At 41.7% G+C, this 16,911-nt stretch overlaps 1 protein-coding gene across 3 annotated transcripts in view; it reads left to right on the top strand.

Moving 5' to 3' along the window:
- The window catches only part of fbn1 (fibrillin 1), a 63,503-nt gene extending 46,850 nt beyond the window's left edge, over nt 1-16,653 (top strand). For all 3 annotated transcript variants that reach the window (XM_058089481.1, XM_058089480.1, XM_058089479.1), the window contains 30 exons: nt 66-188; nt 300-467; nt 1,055-1,123; nt 1,211-1,336; nt 2,293-2,415; nt 2,538-2,696; nt 2,778-2,849; nt 2,925-3,050; nt 3,117-3,242; nt 3,424-3,549; nt 3,633-3,749; nt 3,832-3,957; nt 4,040-4,159; nt 5,462-5,587; nt 7,851-8,003; nt 8,103-8,165; nt 8,242-8,361; nt 8,450-8,569; nt 8,641-8,763; nt 9,595-9,726; nt 10,257-10,382; nt 10,823-11,029; nt 11,683-11,808; nt 12,006-12,128; nt 12,336-12,452; nt 13,194-13,322; nt 13,402-13,521; nt 13,685-13,916; nt 13,985-14,168; nt 15,188-16,653. In XM_058089481.1, coding sequence (XP_057945464.1) covers nt 66-188; nt 300-467; nt 1,055-1,123; nt 1,211-1,336; nt 2,293-2,415; nt 2,538-2,696; nt 2,778-2,849; nt 2,925-3,050; nt 3,117-3,242; nt 3,424-3,549; nt 3,633-3,749; nt 3,832-3,957; nt 4,040-4,159; nt 5,462-5,587; nt 7,851-8,003; nt 8,103-8,165; nt 8,242-8,361; nt 8,450-8,569; nt 8,641-8,763; nt 9,595-9,726; nt 10,257-10,382; nt 10,823-11,029; nt 11,683-11,808; nt 12,006-12,128; nt 12,336-12,452; nt 13,194-13,322; nt 13,402-13,521; nt 13,685-13,916; nt 13,985-14,168; nt 15,188-15,574 — 4,169 coding nt within the window. In that variant the 3' untranslated portion in view covers nt 15,575-16,653. The remainder of the gene's footprint in view (nt 1-65; nt 189-299; nt 468-1,054; nt 1,124-1,210; nt 1,337-2,292; nt 2,416-2,537; nt 2,697-2,777; nt 2,850-2,924; nt 3,051-3,116; nt 3,243-3,423; nt 3,550-3,632; nt 3,750-3,831; nt 3,958-4,039; nt 4,160-5,461; nt 5,588-7,850; nt 8,004-8,102; nt 8,166-8,241; nt 8,362-8,449; nt 8,570-8,640; nt 8,764-9,594; nt 9,727-10,256; nt 10,383-10,822; nt 11,030-11,682; nt 11,809-12,005; nt 12,129-12,335; nt 12,453-13,193; nt 13,323-13,401; nt 13,522-13,684; nt 13,917-13,984; nt 14,169-15,187) is intronic.
- The last annotated feature ends 258 nt before the right edge of the window (nt 16,654-16,911 follow it).

Here is a 16,911-nt window from a genome sequence, read left to right as displayed (position 1 = left end):
TCTTTGACACTTGTGTATTAAAAGGATATGGAAATGACCCAAACATGTTGCTTTGTATTCCTCAGATATCAATGAATGTGCAGACCCCACCATATGTATTAATGGAATTTGTGTTAACATCCCCGGAAGCTACCATTGCAACTGCCCAGCAGACTTTGAGCTCAACCCCACACGGGTGGGCTGTGTAGGTGGGACACAACTATTTTTCTTTATTTTGATATCTATTTTCTGTTATTGTACTAAAGCGTAAGTAAGACAAAATTAAACATCTCTTTGCCTCTTTTTATTTATGCAAACAGACACTCGCTCTGGAAGCTGCTACTTGGATGTTCGCTACCGAGGAGATTCATCCGCAAACTTGGACTGCTCCAATGAGATTGGAGTTGGTGTTTCTAAGGCGTCTTGTTGCTGTTCTTTGGGCCTTGCTTGGGGAAATCCATGTGAATCATGTCCATCTGTCAACTCCAGTGAGTCAACAAGCATCTTTTTTCATATGGCATGCTTTAACATTGCCTCTTCATGATCCATTTGAAGATGAAAGTCAGGAATATTATGATGTCATCTGCGGTTTTGCCACACAGAAGATGTTGCCATTGATGAACAAGCAAAATTGTTACCATGAGCCATGAGACTGTGTTTCGGAAGTGACAGTTAGCTATTTTGTATTGGTCACAGGAACCCAACCAATTTGATATTTAGCACTTTTGTGGTTTCCTGTTATTATTACAGTCAGTAGAAATGTAAGGAATCCCATCTGAATGTCAAGACTGGTTTGATGTTGTTGTATAGTACTCTGCCAATAGGCTTCAGGGGGCCTCCCCCTGTCATGAAATGTTTCTGTGTGCGTGTGTTTGTTTGCCATAATTGGTGTTACTGGTAAAAATGAGAGTGCTTTGTCCAACTTGTGTGAAAATTGTCAGCAGATGGGTTCAACCCTTGCAGGGAATGTCTTCTGCTCTGGAGTTGAGGCATTGGCTAACAGAAGTGTATTTTAGCTGCACCAAACAAACCTTCAGCTTGTGAATGTTGATGTTTTTTGTGATTTATCCTGCAGCTGAGTATAAGACCCTGTGTCCTGGTGGAGAGGGCTTCAGACCAAACCCCATCACTGTCATCTTGGAAGGTCGAGCACCAATGTATCTTTTGAGTTAGAATGAATTGGCTCAGAAAGCCCATTCTCATTGTGACTTTTTTGTACTTAATTTGACAGACATTAATGAGTGTCAGGAACTGCCAGGGTTGTGCCAAGGAGGAGAGTGCATCAACACATTTGGCAGCTTTCAGTGCGAATGTCCAAGAGGTTTTGCTCTCAACCCAGAAACCAGAGTCTGTGAAGGTATTAAATGAACATACACTCCATGCAAACATACACAGAGACATCTCTTTTGGTCTTGTCTTTCTGTTTCAATAGAAGGAATTGAGCTTGGCCCTACAAGCTATAGTGCAAACAAGCACACATATACATTTTTACTGTAGTGAACATAACAAGCAAACACCAGTAATGACACACTGGAGCAGCGGGTTGTACTTATTTAGAGTCATTGGTCTTGGGGGCAACTCTGCAACTCTTTAGATTTCTAAAATAAAACCCACTGGCAGGGCAGTAGGAAATGCCAGCAATAACCAGAACCATTATAGTACTACTAAAACACTGAATTACGTATTTCAAAATGTCACTGAAGTCAACCAGTATGCCTGTTATGTTCTGTTTTTATCTTTTCTATTTAAAACAGCTAAACACACAAACTGCACAGACTCAAGTTGACACCTACAAGTTGACTATGTTAAACAAAGATTTTGCTATGTTATGAGAGTGACATCTATTGCATCCTCCAGCCAGTATCCAATTGCAGCCAAGAAGAGCTGGCTACAGAGGTGTGACCATCATGCACGTTTTATTCAAAATTGTAATCTTCAGCCCCAACTCATGCCGACATTCAAATGACTGGATTTCACTCAACTCGCTCTGGAACCACAAATGTTTTTCAAAAATCCAAAACTATTCCCCTGGACCTTTTTATACATGTTTTTATTCCCTGAAATACTGTCTGCACATTCAATCTTTTTGCTAAGCTAGGTCAACTGTCTTAAAAATGGAAGACAGATGCAGTTTAGATATAGAATTAATCTTTTCATCTCACTTTGGAATACAAAGCAAATACAGTATGTTCATTATACTGTATTAAACTATTCCTTGTGACTTTGATTGAAAATAAAAATAATGGTGCCCTGATGTATAAACTTTATTTTTTGAGTCACTTTATGTCAATCAAATTATTTTTTTGTATACAGATATCAATGAATGTGAGCGTCCAGGTATTTGTGGGCCGGGCCAGTGCTACAATACCATTGGAAACTACACCTGCATCTGTCCAGTGGATTACATGCAAGTCAATGGAGGCAACAATTGCATGGGTATGCCTGCAATGGCACATTTCAAATTGAAGCTGTATTTCAGCTGTATATATTATTGTTGCAAACTACACAAGTCAGGTTGTAATTTCCAAAAATGGTCCAATTAACTTTTGCTTTGACAGATATGAGGAAGAGTTACTGTTACAGGAACTTCTATTCTGACAACGGGACATGTGATGGAGAGCTGACATTCAATATGACCAAAAAGATGTGCTGCTGCTCCTATAACATGGGTCGTGCATGGCACAAACCCTGTGAGCAGTGTCCTCTTCCCAACAATGGTGAGGTCACTCACACATACACACATTCAGATAATATTAAACACAGAACAATGAGTGAAACTAAACTGGATGTCCTTTCAGATGAGTTTGCCTTCCTGTGCGGCAGTGACAGACAGGGATATTATATCGACATCACTACCGGACGAGTCATTGGTAACAATATTTGAATGATAAATATTCATCTTTTTTTTCATATGTATAAATTGTATGTCTTGCTTTATGTGCTAGATATTGACGAGTGCAGGGAAATCCCAGGCGTGTGTGAGAACGGAGTCTGCATCAATATGATTGGTAGCTTCAGGTGTGAGTGCCCCATCGGTTTCATCTATAATGACAAGCTACTGATTTGCGAAGGTAAAACTTTGGTTGACTTTATCTTCTAAAGGTGACTGCTTCTAACGTCTCTTCCTCTACTGTCAGATATTGATGAGTGCCAGAATGGACCACTATGCCAGCAGAATGCAGCCTGCTTGAACCTGCCAGGAAGCTACCGCTGCGAGTGTAAAACCGGATATCGCCTCAGTCCTCAGTCAGGACAATGTCTTGGTACAGTTTGTCCTTCAAAATAGTTTGTTATTATTTAACATAGGAACACTTTAAATGCAGGGCTGTTGCAGTGCTTACGTCTTATGGTGCTTTTGATTGCTTGTAATGTTTCAGTAAGGATGTACTGGTAGAGGTAAAGAAAAAAAAAACAATCATGTATTTGTTTATGTTTGTCTCTCAGACCGCAATGAATGTCATGAGAATGCCGGTGTTTGCAATCCTGGCCAGTGCATTGATACACTTGGGAGCTATCGCTGTATCTGCCCTAATGGATATAAAACAACGAGGGACCAGTCAATGTGTGTTGGTAAGATGTTTTGGTGCCCTCTTGCTTCAGTATATCTGAGTTCCAAAGTTCTATCCTGTTTAAACTGAAATAACTGTTTTCAGATGTGGATGAGTGCGAGCGACAACCCTGCGGCAACGGGACCTGTAAGAACACCGTGGGCTCGTATAACTGTCTCTGCTACCCAGGATTTCAAAATTCACACAACAGTGACTGTATAGGTAGATGCACATTCTTGGAAAAGCATAGGAATGAAAGCTTCAATTTGGTGGTCATTTGTAATGGTATTTTTGATGTGATCAGACATTGATGAATGTTCGAGCCAGAGGGGGCTGTGTCGTAATGGGCAGTGTGTGAACACCATGGGCAACTTCTTCTGCATTTGCAATGACGGCTATAAACTTGCGCAAGATGGACGACTGTGTGTGGGTAAGAAACGGAAGAGCCTCGATTCTTTCATTTGTACTTTATGTTTTGTTTTACACTGTGCCACTTATGCTTTTCTTCTCAGATATAAATGAATGTGCTGTCAACCCTGGTACATGCGGAGCTGGAACTTGTCTTAATCTGGATGGCTCATACAGATGCATCTGCCCACCTGGATATTATCTCCATGAGGAAACCTGTGAAGGTAACATCCAGCTTGATACAAATGAGCACCACAATATTAGCATCCCAATATTAGCATTGCAAAGTACAAACCCTGACACACTATCAAACAAGAGCACTTAGTAGAGTATGGATCATAGTCATGGATTGGATTTATATAGTTACTTACAAGTAACTCAGTGCCACAGTAGCAGAGATGAGGATGTTGAGGTTCAAATTGGGAGTGACCAGGATGGATATGATCAGGAACTAATACATCAGAGTGACATTACATGTTAGAGGCCTTGGAGATAAAGTCAGAGAGGCCAGACTGACACGGTAGAAGGATGCTGCGTTTAGAGCTGCCAGGTAGGAGGCGTAGAGGAAGACCAAAGAGGAGGGTTATGGATGTAGTGAAGGAGGACATGAGGGTAGTTAGTGTGAGAGGGACAGATGCAGAAGACAGGGTTGGATGGAGGCGGTTGATTTGCTCTGAAGGCAAAAGCCGAAAGAGAAAGAAGAAGACTTTCAAGATAGCCAAAGCACTTTTACAATGACAAATCCATTGCTGAGTCAGTCCACAGTCACACATTGCTGGTGGTAAACTACATCTGTAGTCACAGCTACTCGGGGTAGACTGAGGGAAATGTGGCTGCCAATTTGCACCGTCAGCCTTTACGACCAACACCAAACATTGCATTGGCACTGCAGGTAAGGTGGTCTTCAAACTGGCAACAGTCTGGTTTCTGGATGAACTGCTATACCTCCAAAGCCACTGTCGCCCACAAATATGATGCCAGACGATCTCCTGAACATAATGTAAATGATCAATTATCATCCTTTATTTATAGCATTGTTATGGCATTTTGCCATGTTAAATTCCATTAATGAAAGCAATAACCACCTTTACATATACTGACATGGTAGTTTTCTGCCTTTTGTGAGAACAGGACAAGAGAAGAGTAGAGTGCTGCCTGCGCTGCGTCCACTTCTCACATGTGGGAGTGGACCCAAACTAGAATGCTTGGATTGTTTATGTAGTGGCGCTGATGAAGAGATATTCGGCAGACTTCGACACATTCCTGTTAAGGGCTCTGTTCCTGGAAGCAGGGAGGAACAGCACTAAATTCTTAACATCAGTAAGAGCAGCAGCTGGTCATTGTGATGGCCGAACACACGACAGCCTGGTTATTCCCCTGCAATGTTGTGTTCACATATCACATTTTAATAAACTGTGATTTATTGACTTCACCGCTTTGACTCCTTCGCCCCGACTGTAGATCAGAAAAGGGTCCCATGGGTGAAATTCTCTATAAGTTATGATTTTGTTTTCTTTATTTGCCAGATATTGATGAGTGTTCGCAGTCGCCTGAGATGTGTACGTTTGGAACCTGTTCCAACACGGAGGGAAGCTTCACCTGCTTATGTCCTGAGGGCTTCCAGCTGTCTGCATCTGGACGCAGATGTTTAGGTAAGTATGTGAGACAAAAGTCTCATCTTAAAGATGAGGTGCGTGATTGTATCTGTGTATTTTCAACCCTCTGTGCCAAGAAAGCACTCAGTGTCCCCTGATAGCTCTGTGGTTGCTAGGGTGACTCTGAACCCATCACTTTTACATCTCCTCACTTGTGTATGTGTGTGTTTATGTGCTACATGTGCGTGTTTTGCGGTTGGGTGGGGGCGAGCTGAGTCCAGTGGTAGGGAGTTCCCTCTCAAACACTCAAGTGATGACATCATTTCTTCAGAGGAGGCGGATTAAAGTTTGCGTTTCGCCCCTGTCCCCAGTGTCAAAAGTGCTTGACTGAAGGGTGGGGGTTGAATTAGAGGAGCTGGGTGGAGGGTGAGAAATATGGGCAATAAATGAGATCAAGGACAAATCCTGTCACACTTGTTTAAGACTTGCTTTTCTACAAAATGATGATTGACATGCAAAGAATGGGGAAAACTACGATAGCTTGTTTTACATACCATGTCAGTGAAAATAAACAAAATTTTCTGTGGCCAAAAGCCATCAATTACAATTAACTTGATTTTAAGTTATGTTAAAAAATATGACTAAGAGGTTTTTTGGATGGGTGAAACACTGGTCAAGGATGAATCCATTTCATTTTAGGGCTGATCTATAGAAATTTACATTGCACTTTAGCATGCATTTATCTTGTCTAATATTCCCTTAGGCATACCCAACATCCATACATTTTCTGTACCGCTTATCCTCACAGGGTATGCTGGAGCCTATCCCAGCTGGCTTCAAGAGGCCAAACAACCATTCACACTAACATTCATACTTATGGGCAATTTAGAGTTACCAATTAACCTAACATGCATATTTTTGGAATGGAAACCCACACAGAACATGCAAACTCCACAAGCGGAGAATCGAACCCAGGTCTTCCCGATCTCCTGACTGTGTGGCCTACATGCTAACCACTCGTCCACTGTGCAGCCCATACCAAACGATACAGCAGGGTAGTAATGGTACGCCATAACTACGCTTCTGTACATATCTCGTTTTAAAGTCACTGTTCGATTCTTTAAAATTAATAACTGCATCAATATGGTGCACAGTTTTTTTCTTGACACATATTTTATTAGGTGAAGTTTTCCCAAACAGGAGACCTGAACAATTTTGAAGATATGATTTCTCCTTGGCCCTATCGCTAGCCATGACTCCCGCTAATCAAAAACTGCACTTCCTTTGTTAACAGAGTAGATGTGTGGCTATGGGCAGACGCACTCCCTGTTACACTTGCTATTAAATGAATATCTCTCTGATGGTGCCAATCAAAACTGAGCCTTTTGTGGCAGTATACGTGGAACCATTTGCCAATGGAGCATCAGTTTTGTGGACAAAAGTAACTTGACCCACTAAGATGCTGTCCACACACCACCAGGTGTCCATGTCCTTGCCAGGTGTGTGCACACGTGTGTGCAATCTGTAGTGGTCACAGTGCTTATTTGTGTAGAGTTCAGTGAAGGCCACAGCTACAGAGTGCGACCATGTGCTTCACATTACACATAAGAGCCTGGAAGAACAGGTCTTCACAATCCTCACAAGCAGAGAGACTGACTCAGCAACATTGATTATTCACAAGGGATTAAATAATCAGCCAATCTCAGATGTCCCAAACTTAATTAGCCTTTTAGGAATAACAACAACCCCGCCTTTCGCCGAAAGACAACTGGGATAGGCTCCAGCAACCCCCCACGACTCTAGTGAGGATAAGCGGCATAGAAAATGGATAGAATAATAACACTCTTGTCATTGCTGCTGCTCTTAGCTTGAAACTCGACAGAGATGTTGAAAAACATAGCATTTATTACATTTTGGACCCTGTGGATTGTTCTACCAACAGCATTGTAACTCAATCCTGTATCCACACTTTTATCCAGATCTCCATCAAAGAGTAATGTGTTCTACCTTGACCTATTCTCTACCCATTCAAATTAAAGTGTAGTTATTGCATAACCCACATTTACATGCCAATCAATAGGCATTAGAAATGCTGGTAGTGATGTTTATTATATTATATTTATATATTATTTTTATATTTTATTATATTATATTTTTTAATTATATATATATATTTTATTATTTATTATATTTTATTATTTTGTTTATTATATTATATTTATTATCCAGCATCTTTTAATAGACCCAAGTTCACTTTGCTGTGTTATTTCTCAATTTTTTTTTCTCTGCTGTTTTTTCTTTTGCTTGTGTTTCCCCTTAGATGTACGCATCAACTACTGCTACACCAAGTTCGAAAATGGACGCTGCCAAGTTCCAAAGCCTCAGAATACTTCTAAGGAAGAATGCTGCTGCACTGGAATGCCCGGTCAAGGCTGGGGAGATCCCTGTGAAATCTGTCCTGGCACTGAAGAGGGTATGTTTGCCTCCTTACAACAAGCAAAAACTCACAAATACAAGGATTATTCCAAGACATTTTTTTTGTATTAATAATTTTTGCAATGCGATATTCCAGAGGCGTATCGCCCTCTCTGTAAACATAAGGGATATCAACGGGGGCTTGATGAGGTTCCAAAAGGTATGTGTTCTTCTACAATGAGTCTTTATCCTCAGCTACTCCTGTGACATCAAATTAACTTTTTTAATTGATATAGATATTGATGAATGCCTCAATGACCCCTGCGTTAACGGCCAGTGCATCAACACAGACGGTTCTTTCCGCTGTGAATGTCCAATGGGGTACAGACTCGACATCAGCGGAGTCGCCTGTGTAGGCAAGTGCATCTCATCCACCTCTGTTGCTCTCTTTCTTCATAATGTGTGTATTTAACATGTATTAACATGTGTTATTTTACATTCTAGACACTGATGAGTGTGACATTGGTAACCCCTGTGGGAATGGCACATGTACAAATGTGATCGGAGGGTTTGAGTGTGCATGTGATGACGGCTTTGAGCCCGGCCCAATGATGTCCTGCGAAGGTATGTGAAATTAACTCTATGTTTAGATCAGACTTGTACACTTTCTGTGACTTCTTGTGCTTTGTTCTCAGACATCAACGAGTGTGCCCAGAATCCTCTGCTGTGCGCATTCCGCTGTGTTAACGTAGTGGGCTCCTACGAGTGTAAATGTCCCACAGGCTACGTGCTGCGTGAGGACAAGAGGATGTGTAAAGGTACCATCACTCAGTGACTCATGCTTTCTAATAGTCACATTCCATTTACTTGAAAAGTCTTACGCAAAGTGCCACATATCCAGTAGGAATAATGGCCTCCCCATAAAGTTACATAACATACTCGGCCTATCCCTCGCCGCCGTCTTGGGCGAAGTTAAAACACAAACTGTAACTGTACGAGTGACTGTTTACACCTCCGCTTTCTCAGAACGCATTGCTCACCATAGCAACGTTGTATTTGGAAGGAAGCACTGAGACAGACGGAACCTCTCAGTGTCTGATAGCGTCATTGTTTATATCACAGATCCAAACAGACCACCAACTCTCTTACTAATTCATATGCACTACAACCCTCTGAATTGTATTCAGTGGGTTAGCTTGTGCTACACGGAATTTGTGAATCTGTGTTGGACGTGATGCACATGCATGCTTACTGTAATTATTTTGGTTGTTAATGTGTAATATGAGGCTGCACGGCGGCCCAGTGGTTAGCGTGCAGACCTCACAGCTAGGAGCTTGTCCATCTCTGTGTGGAGTTTGCATCTTCTCCCCGTGTATGCGTGGGTTTTTTCCGGGTACTCCGGTTTCCTCCCACATTCCAATAACATGCTAGGTTAATTGGCAACTCCAAATTGTCCATAGGTATGAATGTGAGTGTGAATGGTTGTTTGGCTATATGTGCCTTGTAATTGGCTGGCAACCAGTCCAGGGTGTACCCCGCCTCTCGCTCTAAGACAGATAGGCTCCAGCACCCCCGCGACCCTCATGAGGATAAGCAGTAGAAAATGAATGAATGAATATGTAATATGTAATATTTTGTTTGTCTTGCAGACCAGAATGAATGTGAGGATGGTATAGATGATTGCGCCAGTCGAGGCATGACCTGCAAGAACCTCATTGGTACATATATGTGCATCTGCTCACCTGGATACACACGCCATCCGGGTGGAGATGGCTGCACGGGTAGGTTACATTGACTGTATACCAGCAACTGTTACTTATTTCTGTATTATACGATTACATGTTGAAGGGGTATATTTTGGCTGGAAATGACAAAAGACTAATTTAGGAAGTCGTGTTGAGATATAGTAATATTTTTAAGAAGAATTTTGTTAACTTCTAGCATAATCTAATGCAAAGGAAAAACATTCAGGGGTATTAATATTATGTTGTGTGTCTAAGAAAACTGCAGTTAGTATTCCAAGTTGACACAGGCTAAAGATGATAATATATAGTACATCAGTCGTAATATTATTATGATATTATTTGGCTAGATGAGAAGACAAAATATTAGACGTTACGGTATTTCTAAGTTAAATAGATAGTTCTAAACCAAAACCACACACCATACATATTGTAATATGAATACCTGTCAATTAAAACTAAGCTTTATTATATTTGCAAAATATGTACAGTGTTGTATCTCATTGGATTGTGCAGCATTACCAACCATATTATTCGGTTGATCATGTCTTTGTGTTTGTCTACTTCAGATCTGAATGAATGTACAGCCAAACCAGGCATCTGTAAAAATGGCCGTTGTGAGAACACAGTGGGAAGCTATCGCTGCAAATGTGACCAGGGATTCATCTCGAACCCCACACAGACAGAATGTATCGGTATGTGTTCAATACTCATCTATTCAGCTCTACACAAGTTACATTTGAAACTGTATGTGGGTCAAAAGTGGAAAAAGTTCTTCATAATTCCGGGAGACTTCACCCAGTCTGTGACGGTCTCCTATCTTGTTAATAACCTTGTGTTTGTAACTGTCAAGATAGAGGAAAGCATCTCTTTTCACAGGCTTCCTCCCAAATCTAAATATATACCTCAGATTCAAAGTGATGTACTGAAGCCTGTGAGAAAGGCTCCAGGGAAACCGAGACTAAGTCGCTATCTCGCCCCTGACAGACATTAGTGATACAGCTGTGTGGTTTATCACCTCACGTCCTGGTCCTGTCTGGGTGGTTTTGTCTGCTTCCCTTTAGCCACCTCTTTTTTGTTTGCATGTGTGATGGTTTGTCTCGCTCTCACATTCCCTTCCTCTCTCGACATCCAGATAACCGCGAGGGCTTCTGTTTCACTGAGGTTCTGACAACTCTGTGTCAGATGACATCCAGTAACAGAAACATGGTGACCAAATCTGAGTGTTGCTGTGATGGAGGCAGGGGCTGGGGCAACAACTGTGAGCTTTGCCCCCTCCCTGGGACCACCCACTTCAAGAAAATGTGTCCCCTGGGAACTGGCTTCACCACAGATGGCAGAGGTATCTTTCTTCTAGGGCGATTTCGGTGTAAATTAGGAAGAAATCAACATAAACCTATACACTTTACAATTAGTAGTAGTTCTTTGTATCTCCGTGGATTTGAACGGTTGCTTACATATTTTATTTAGCTCACTTCCTGACCATCCATACTGTATTATGAATACAATAAACACATCTCAGCATGTCAATTGTTGGTGGACTACGGTGGCTATAATTCACAGTAAACAGACTTCACTACAATGTGCTGCGTTACATTAGACCTAGACCTAGACCTAGACATAGACATAGACATAGACATAGACATAGACTTTCTTTATTGTCATTGCACAATAACAGAGCAGTGTAATTGGCAACAAAATGTCGTTGCCTGGCTCCCGTGTAATAATAAATAATAAATAATAATGTGGAGAATAAATAGATTACATCAAATATGAACAATAATGTACAGCGTAAACAGTAATTTGTACAAATAATTTATGCATTATACATTTATGCATTTATACATTAATGATGTGATTTAAAAATGGCGTGTACTGATGCTGCTAAATGTTGTATTTCATTAAATTGTCCCTGTAGGATACTCTGACAGAAACCGCAGTTATTCATAAACTCTTCTGCAATTCAGTGTATTGACTTTAGCTTTTTCTTTGCAGATATTGATGAGTGTCGTGTGATGGGGAACTTGTGCAAGAATGGCCAGTGTATCAACGCAATAGGCTCATACAGCTGCACCTGCAAACCCGGCTACACCGCAGACATCACTGGCACTCAGTGTGTGGGTAAGTGTACATTTCACACTTTATGGACTCGTTCACTGCCGTGCCTACTTCCTGTTCCCATTCCTGCAACCTTGTAAAGGGCTGAAACCACACGGTTAGATTGCCCACATGCCTGAGTCTGTCCATCTCATCATCTGCTCACATGGAATTGTTGATGAAAAGATCAAACGCTGTCTCACTCTCGTGTTTCATTGCAGATGTGGACGAGTGCATACAGGCACCAAAGCCTTGTAACTTCATCTGTAAGAACACAGAGGGTGGCTATCTTTGTTCCTGCCCGCGTGGGTACATCCTTCAAGAAGATGGGAAAAGCTGCAGAGGTGACACACATACACAGTACCAAAGAAATATTCAACAATAGCCTTCATTTTAGCTTTCCAATAATGTTGAGTAGACTGTGGCCTCATGCTTTGTTTATTCATATACTGCCTATACTATTTTATTCATCAGTCTTCACAGCTTCTGTCTTCTTTATTTACATATATCACAGCAACAAGCTGATTTTGTACCTCCCCTTTCCATTTCAGACTTGGATGAGTGTTCAACAAAACAGCACAACTGTCAGTTCTTGTGTGTTAACACCATCGGTGGGTTCACCTGCAAGTGTCCACCTGGCTTCATCCAGCATCATACCGCCTGCATTGGTAAAAAAAAAAAAAAACACGTGCAGAACATGGACTGACTACACATGTAAATATTTTGTCCCCGGGAAGTGCTGTAGTGTCATTGTATAACTAAAAGGAATGGGCTTGATAAACAATATTAAGTCGTCACACATTTGGAACTTCCTGTGTCCAGTGTGCGCACAAATTGTTTGTAGCCAAGGTCATGTCTCATAAAATACCTTTTGAAACCTGCCTCTGCCATGATCTTGGTTAATGAACTATGTTTGATATTAGGCTATACTTATTTGTAGTTGTGCAGCTTTGTGAGTCTTTGTTATGGAACACTGCAATGGATTGTCCTGACAACCACAAGCTCTTTGCCAAAACATAAAGCAGCTCCCATGACCTCAGATCCAACCAGAGGCAAGAGGCTCTCCTAATTGTCGCACAAAATAACCCCAGGCTAATGATATACGGTAGTCTGTCATTAATGTTATAAACAAAATTGATTGGGCCTGAAAGCAGGAGAAAGCACCTGTTGAAGTCATTGAAATTTTTGACTGAAATTGACACTTTTCAGACTACATAAAAACTATAAATAGACGCTGCACAAACTGAAATGCTGTGGCTTTTTAACGTTGTTATATAATCCATATGACCTATATTAAGTTTTATAGGACCTCCATAAATTGTGTCAATAGTCCTAATTTTGTGGCCTATGAATGAATGATTTTCTATTTGTTCCTTAAGTTGTCTGAACTGTTTGTTCTCCCTGTGTAGACAACAATGAATGTGCAACAGACCCAAATCTATGCGGTGCCAACGGTGTTTGCCAGAACACGCCAGGGAGCTTCAACTGCGACTGCCAGCGGGGCTTCTCATTAGACCCCAACGGACAGAACTGTGAAGGTCTGAAAACAGCTGAAAGACACAATATCAGCTGACCAAATACAGAAAGTTCACATGCTTTCTTGTTTGAATCCAAAAGACACGGACGAGTGTGATGGTAACCACAGATGTCAACATGGCTGTCAAAACTTAGTGGGTGGGTACCGGTGCAGCTGCCCACAAGGCTACCTGCAGCACTACCAGTGGAACCAGTGTGTTGGTGAGCAAAGCATTGCAAGACGTGTTGTCTTATCTTGCTGTATAATAAATTGTCTTTTCCACATTTTCATAAGGTTCACATCAAATGTTCCCACTAATGTTTGTGTCATTTAAGTGCACTGACCTTGTGGTTGTTTACTTCCATTCAACTTCCTGTGACCCAGATGAGAATGAGTGTCTGAACAGCCAGATCTGCGGGGGAGCATCATGCCACAACACTCTGGGGAGTTTCCGCTGCCTCTGCCCCACAGGCTTCAACTATGAACAGACTTCTGGAGGATGCTCAGACGTCAACGAATGCTCCACCACACAGAACCCCTGCAAGTTTGGATGCTCCAACACAGACGGGGGTTACCTTTGTGGGTGTCCGCCTGGATACCTAAGAGCAGGACAAGGGTATGTTAGTGTTTGAAAGCAGCCTGCAGATATTCCCAGCAGCCTGATTACCTTTATTTTTGCTGCAGGCACTGTGTCTCTGGGCTGGCTTTTGGTAGTGGTGGCCCGAATGTTGGTCAGGAAGGGGAAGAGGATGAAAATTCTCTGTCTCCTGAGGCATGCTATGAGTGCAAGATCAATGGCTATCCCAAGAAGGGACGCAAACGACGCAGCAGCAATTCAACACAGGACCAATTTGTTGATGACATGCAGGTAATCTGTCAGTCAATATGCAGGTAACTCTCTAACCATTTTGTTATGAAGAGGTCCAGTTCAGATCATATGACATATATAACATCATATGACATGTGACATAAAAAGCCCTCACATTGTAATTCTAGGAAGCCTCACAGTAAACAAAGGAAAATAATGGACAACATTTTATCTGTAGTGTTTATAATCATAATGAGCTGTATTTCCATTCATGTTCTATACCACTTGAGCATGCTGGAGCCTATCCCAGCTGTTTTCAGCAACCCAAATAAATATTATGCTGTCATTGAACCATTTGGAGTAGACGTATAGCTTTGGGCTCTTTTGAACGCTAACAAGCTGATTACCACATTTGTTCATTTTGTACCGTTTTCCTCACGAGGGTCGCGGGTGTGCTGGAGCCTATCCCAGCTGTCTTCAGGCGAGAGGCAGGGTACACCCTGGACTGGTCGCCAACCAATCACAGGGCACATATAGACAAACAACCATTCACACTCACATTCATACCTACGGACAATTTGGAGTCGTTAATTAACCTAGCATGTTTTTGGAATGTGGGAGGAAACCGGAGTACCCGGAGAAAATCCACACATGCATGAGGAGAACATGCAAACTCCACACAAAGACACCGATAATGACTTTTTTTTTGGTTTAGGTTTGGCTACGATTTTGGCACTATATAACACAATGGGGCCATAGCCTGAATTCATATCTAATTCCATTTTAGATTTGACACTGATACTACAAAAAAATATAGTATTTTACACGGTTTTGCTAAAGTAGGGATCAAATTTTCCAAAATCTTCACTAACTCCAAGTCGTTCTGACACCGTAGCTTGTCTTTCAAGACAGTTTTGTCATGATTGTTTGGAAAATAAAGTCAGTTTGCTTTGCTTCTGGTTTCTGTCCAGTAGTGCACTCCAATTTGCCTCACCTTCTTAAGCCCAACCTTTGTGATTTTTTTTCTGTGCTAAAAAAACCCCACAATACATAATAAGTTTGAATGTTATTTTTTGCAGATATCTGAGAATGAGATGATCAGCCTGGCCAGCATGGACATTGAGGACACCCTGCAGTTCCACCTCAACATCAGTGACCTGAGCAGCCGCGACCGCATCCTTGAGTTCACGCCAGCCTTGTCCACCCTCACTGACCACGTACGCTACAGCATTGACTATGGCAATGAGGAGGGCTACTTTAAGATCAACCAGAGGGAGGGTGTGAGCTACCTGCATCTGAGCAAGAAGAAGACCCTTGCCCCCGGCGCGTACTCTCTTCAGATCAGCAGCATTCCCCTCTACAAGAAGAAGGAGTTGGCTGAGCTGGAAGACCAATACGATAAAGACTACCTCACAGGGCAACTGGGGGACATCCTGAAGATGAGGGTGCAGATCATCCTCCATTAACTAGCACAAGACTGTGGCAGGCAGTTTGCCAGCACGTCCCTCAAGAGGCCAAACATCTCCAACTGTGGGTCAAGTGCTGGGGGGCGGCTTCTGCTCGCCCCAACAAGGAGAAGGGCTTGCCATCAAAGAGACAAAGAGGAGTGGGGACTGCAGCATTTGATTGCCAAAGATGATTCTACATATCATAGATACAATTTCTGTGGATGATGAAAGCTATCGGTTAAATGAAGAACACATTGCGTTTACAACTTCAGATGTGCCTTTTTGAATTATTGCTTTTTAACTTGTATGATGATATGTGGAATCGGGTGCCACTTTGAAAGGACTACCGGAAAACCCTAATGGCTGTTTTTGTTTTGTTTTTTTTTAACTGTGCACAAGTGGAAGAAAATAATGTTTCTCAATAGTCTGACATTAATTCATTTCCTCCTCTCGGCTAAGTGACCGAACAAACATGTCAACATGTTTCTTCTCCTTTCCGCAAAAGATGGAAAATTGTGACAACACAAGCGAGAGGAGGAAAAGAAGCCACGATGGACTATTGAGATGTAACCATGTCTGAGCTTGAACAACTCCTACTGCATATTTAAACTATGCTTGTCCATCTTTTCTACAGAATCAATCATATTTACTGGTGCTAGCAACACAACCATAGAGTTCCAAATGCACTGTACTTCCGTATAAAACATCAAGGTACAATGCCATCTGATTTCATGTCTGTGCAAACTTCAGTCAGCTAGCTTCCATAGCCTCTATAGTTCATGTAAATTCTGTTTATACTGTAATAATCCATGCCACTTTTAATCTATGACGCAAACTAGAGGAAGCCCCAGGAATACAGGGGTTTGTAACGGTGCTTATAATGACCAACTACTTTCTTTAACTGTATACATACACACACACACACACACACACATTAATGATAACCTGGACCTTCCTGATCATATGCACTGAGGCCTTCATAGCCACACATTCTCTCACATGTACAATCAGTGCCAAATTACCAGCCTGTGTTCTTGTTCACATCAGTGGGGGTTTAGTTGTACATTCACAATAAAAAACATTCTTTTGGTGTACTATACTATCTCATCACATTCCCATTTGTCATCAAATTAACTATTTACTTCTGTGTAATTAGGACCACAGATGAGCTGGAACCTATCCCAGCTGACTTCTTCTGGTGAGGTAAGGGTACACATTCCACTGACACATATCTCCTGACTGTGAGGCAGATGTGCTAATTACTATTACACTGTGATGCCTGGATATACAAGAACATTACAAATACCAGGAATCCCTTTTGGTGGAGCTTCATGACTTTAGATATGGCTTGACAA

This window comes from Doryrhamphus excisus, chromosome 12 (genome assembly GCF_030265055.1).
Source record: "Doryrhamphus excisus isolate RoL2022-K1 chromosome 12, RoL_Dexc_1.0, whole genome shotgun sequence".
Taxonomy (NCBI): Eukaryota; Metazoa; Chordata; class Actinopteri; order Syngnathiformes; family Syngnathidae; genus Doryrhamphus; species Doryrhamphus excisus.
The sequence above is the reverse complement of the archived record's forward strand: the minus strand, read 5'-3'. Positions and strand labels throughout refer to the sequence as shown.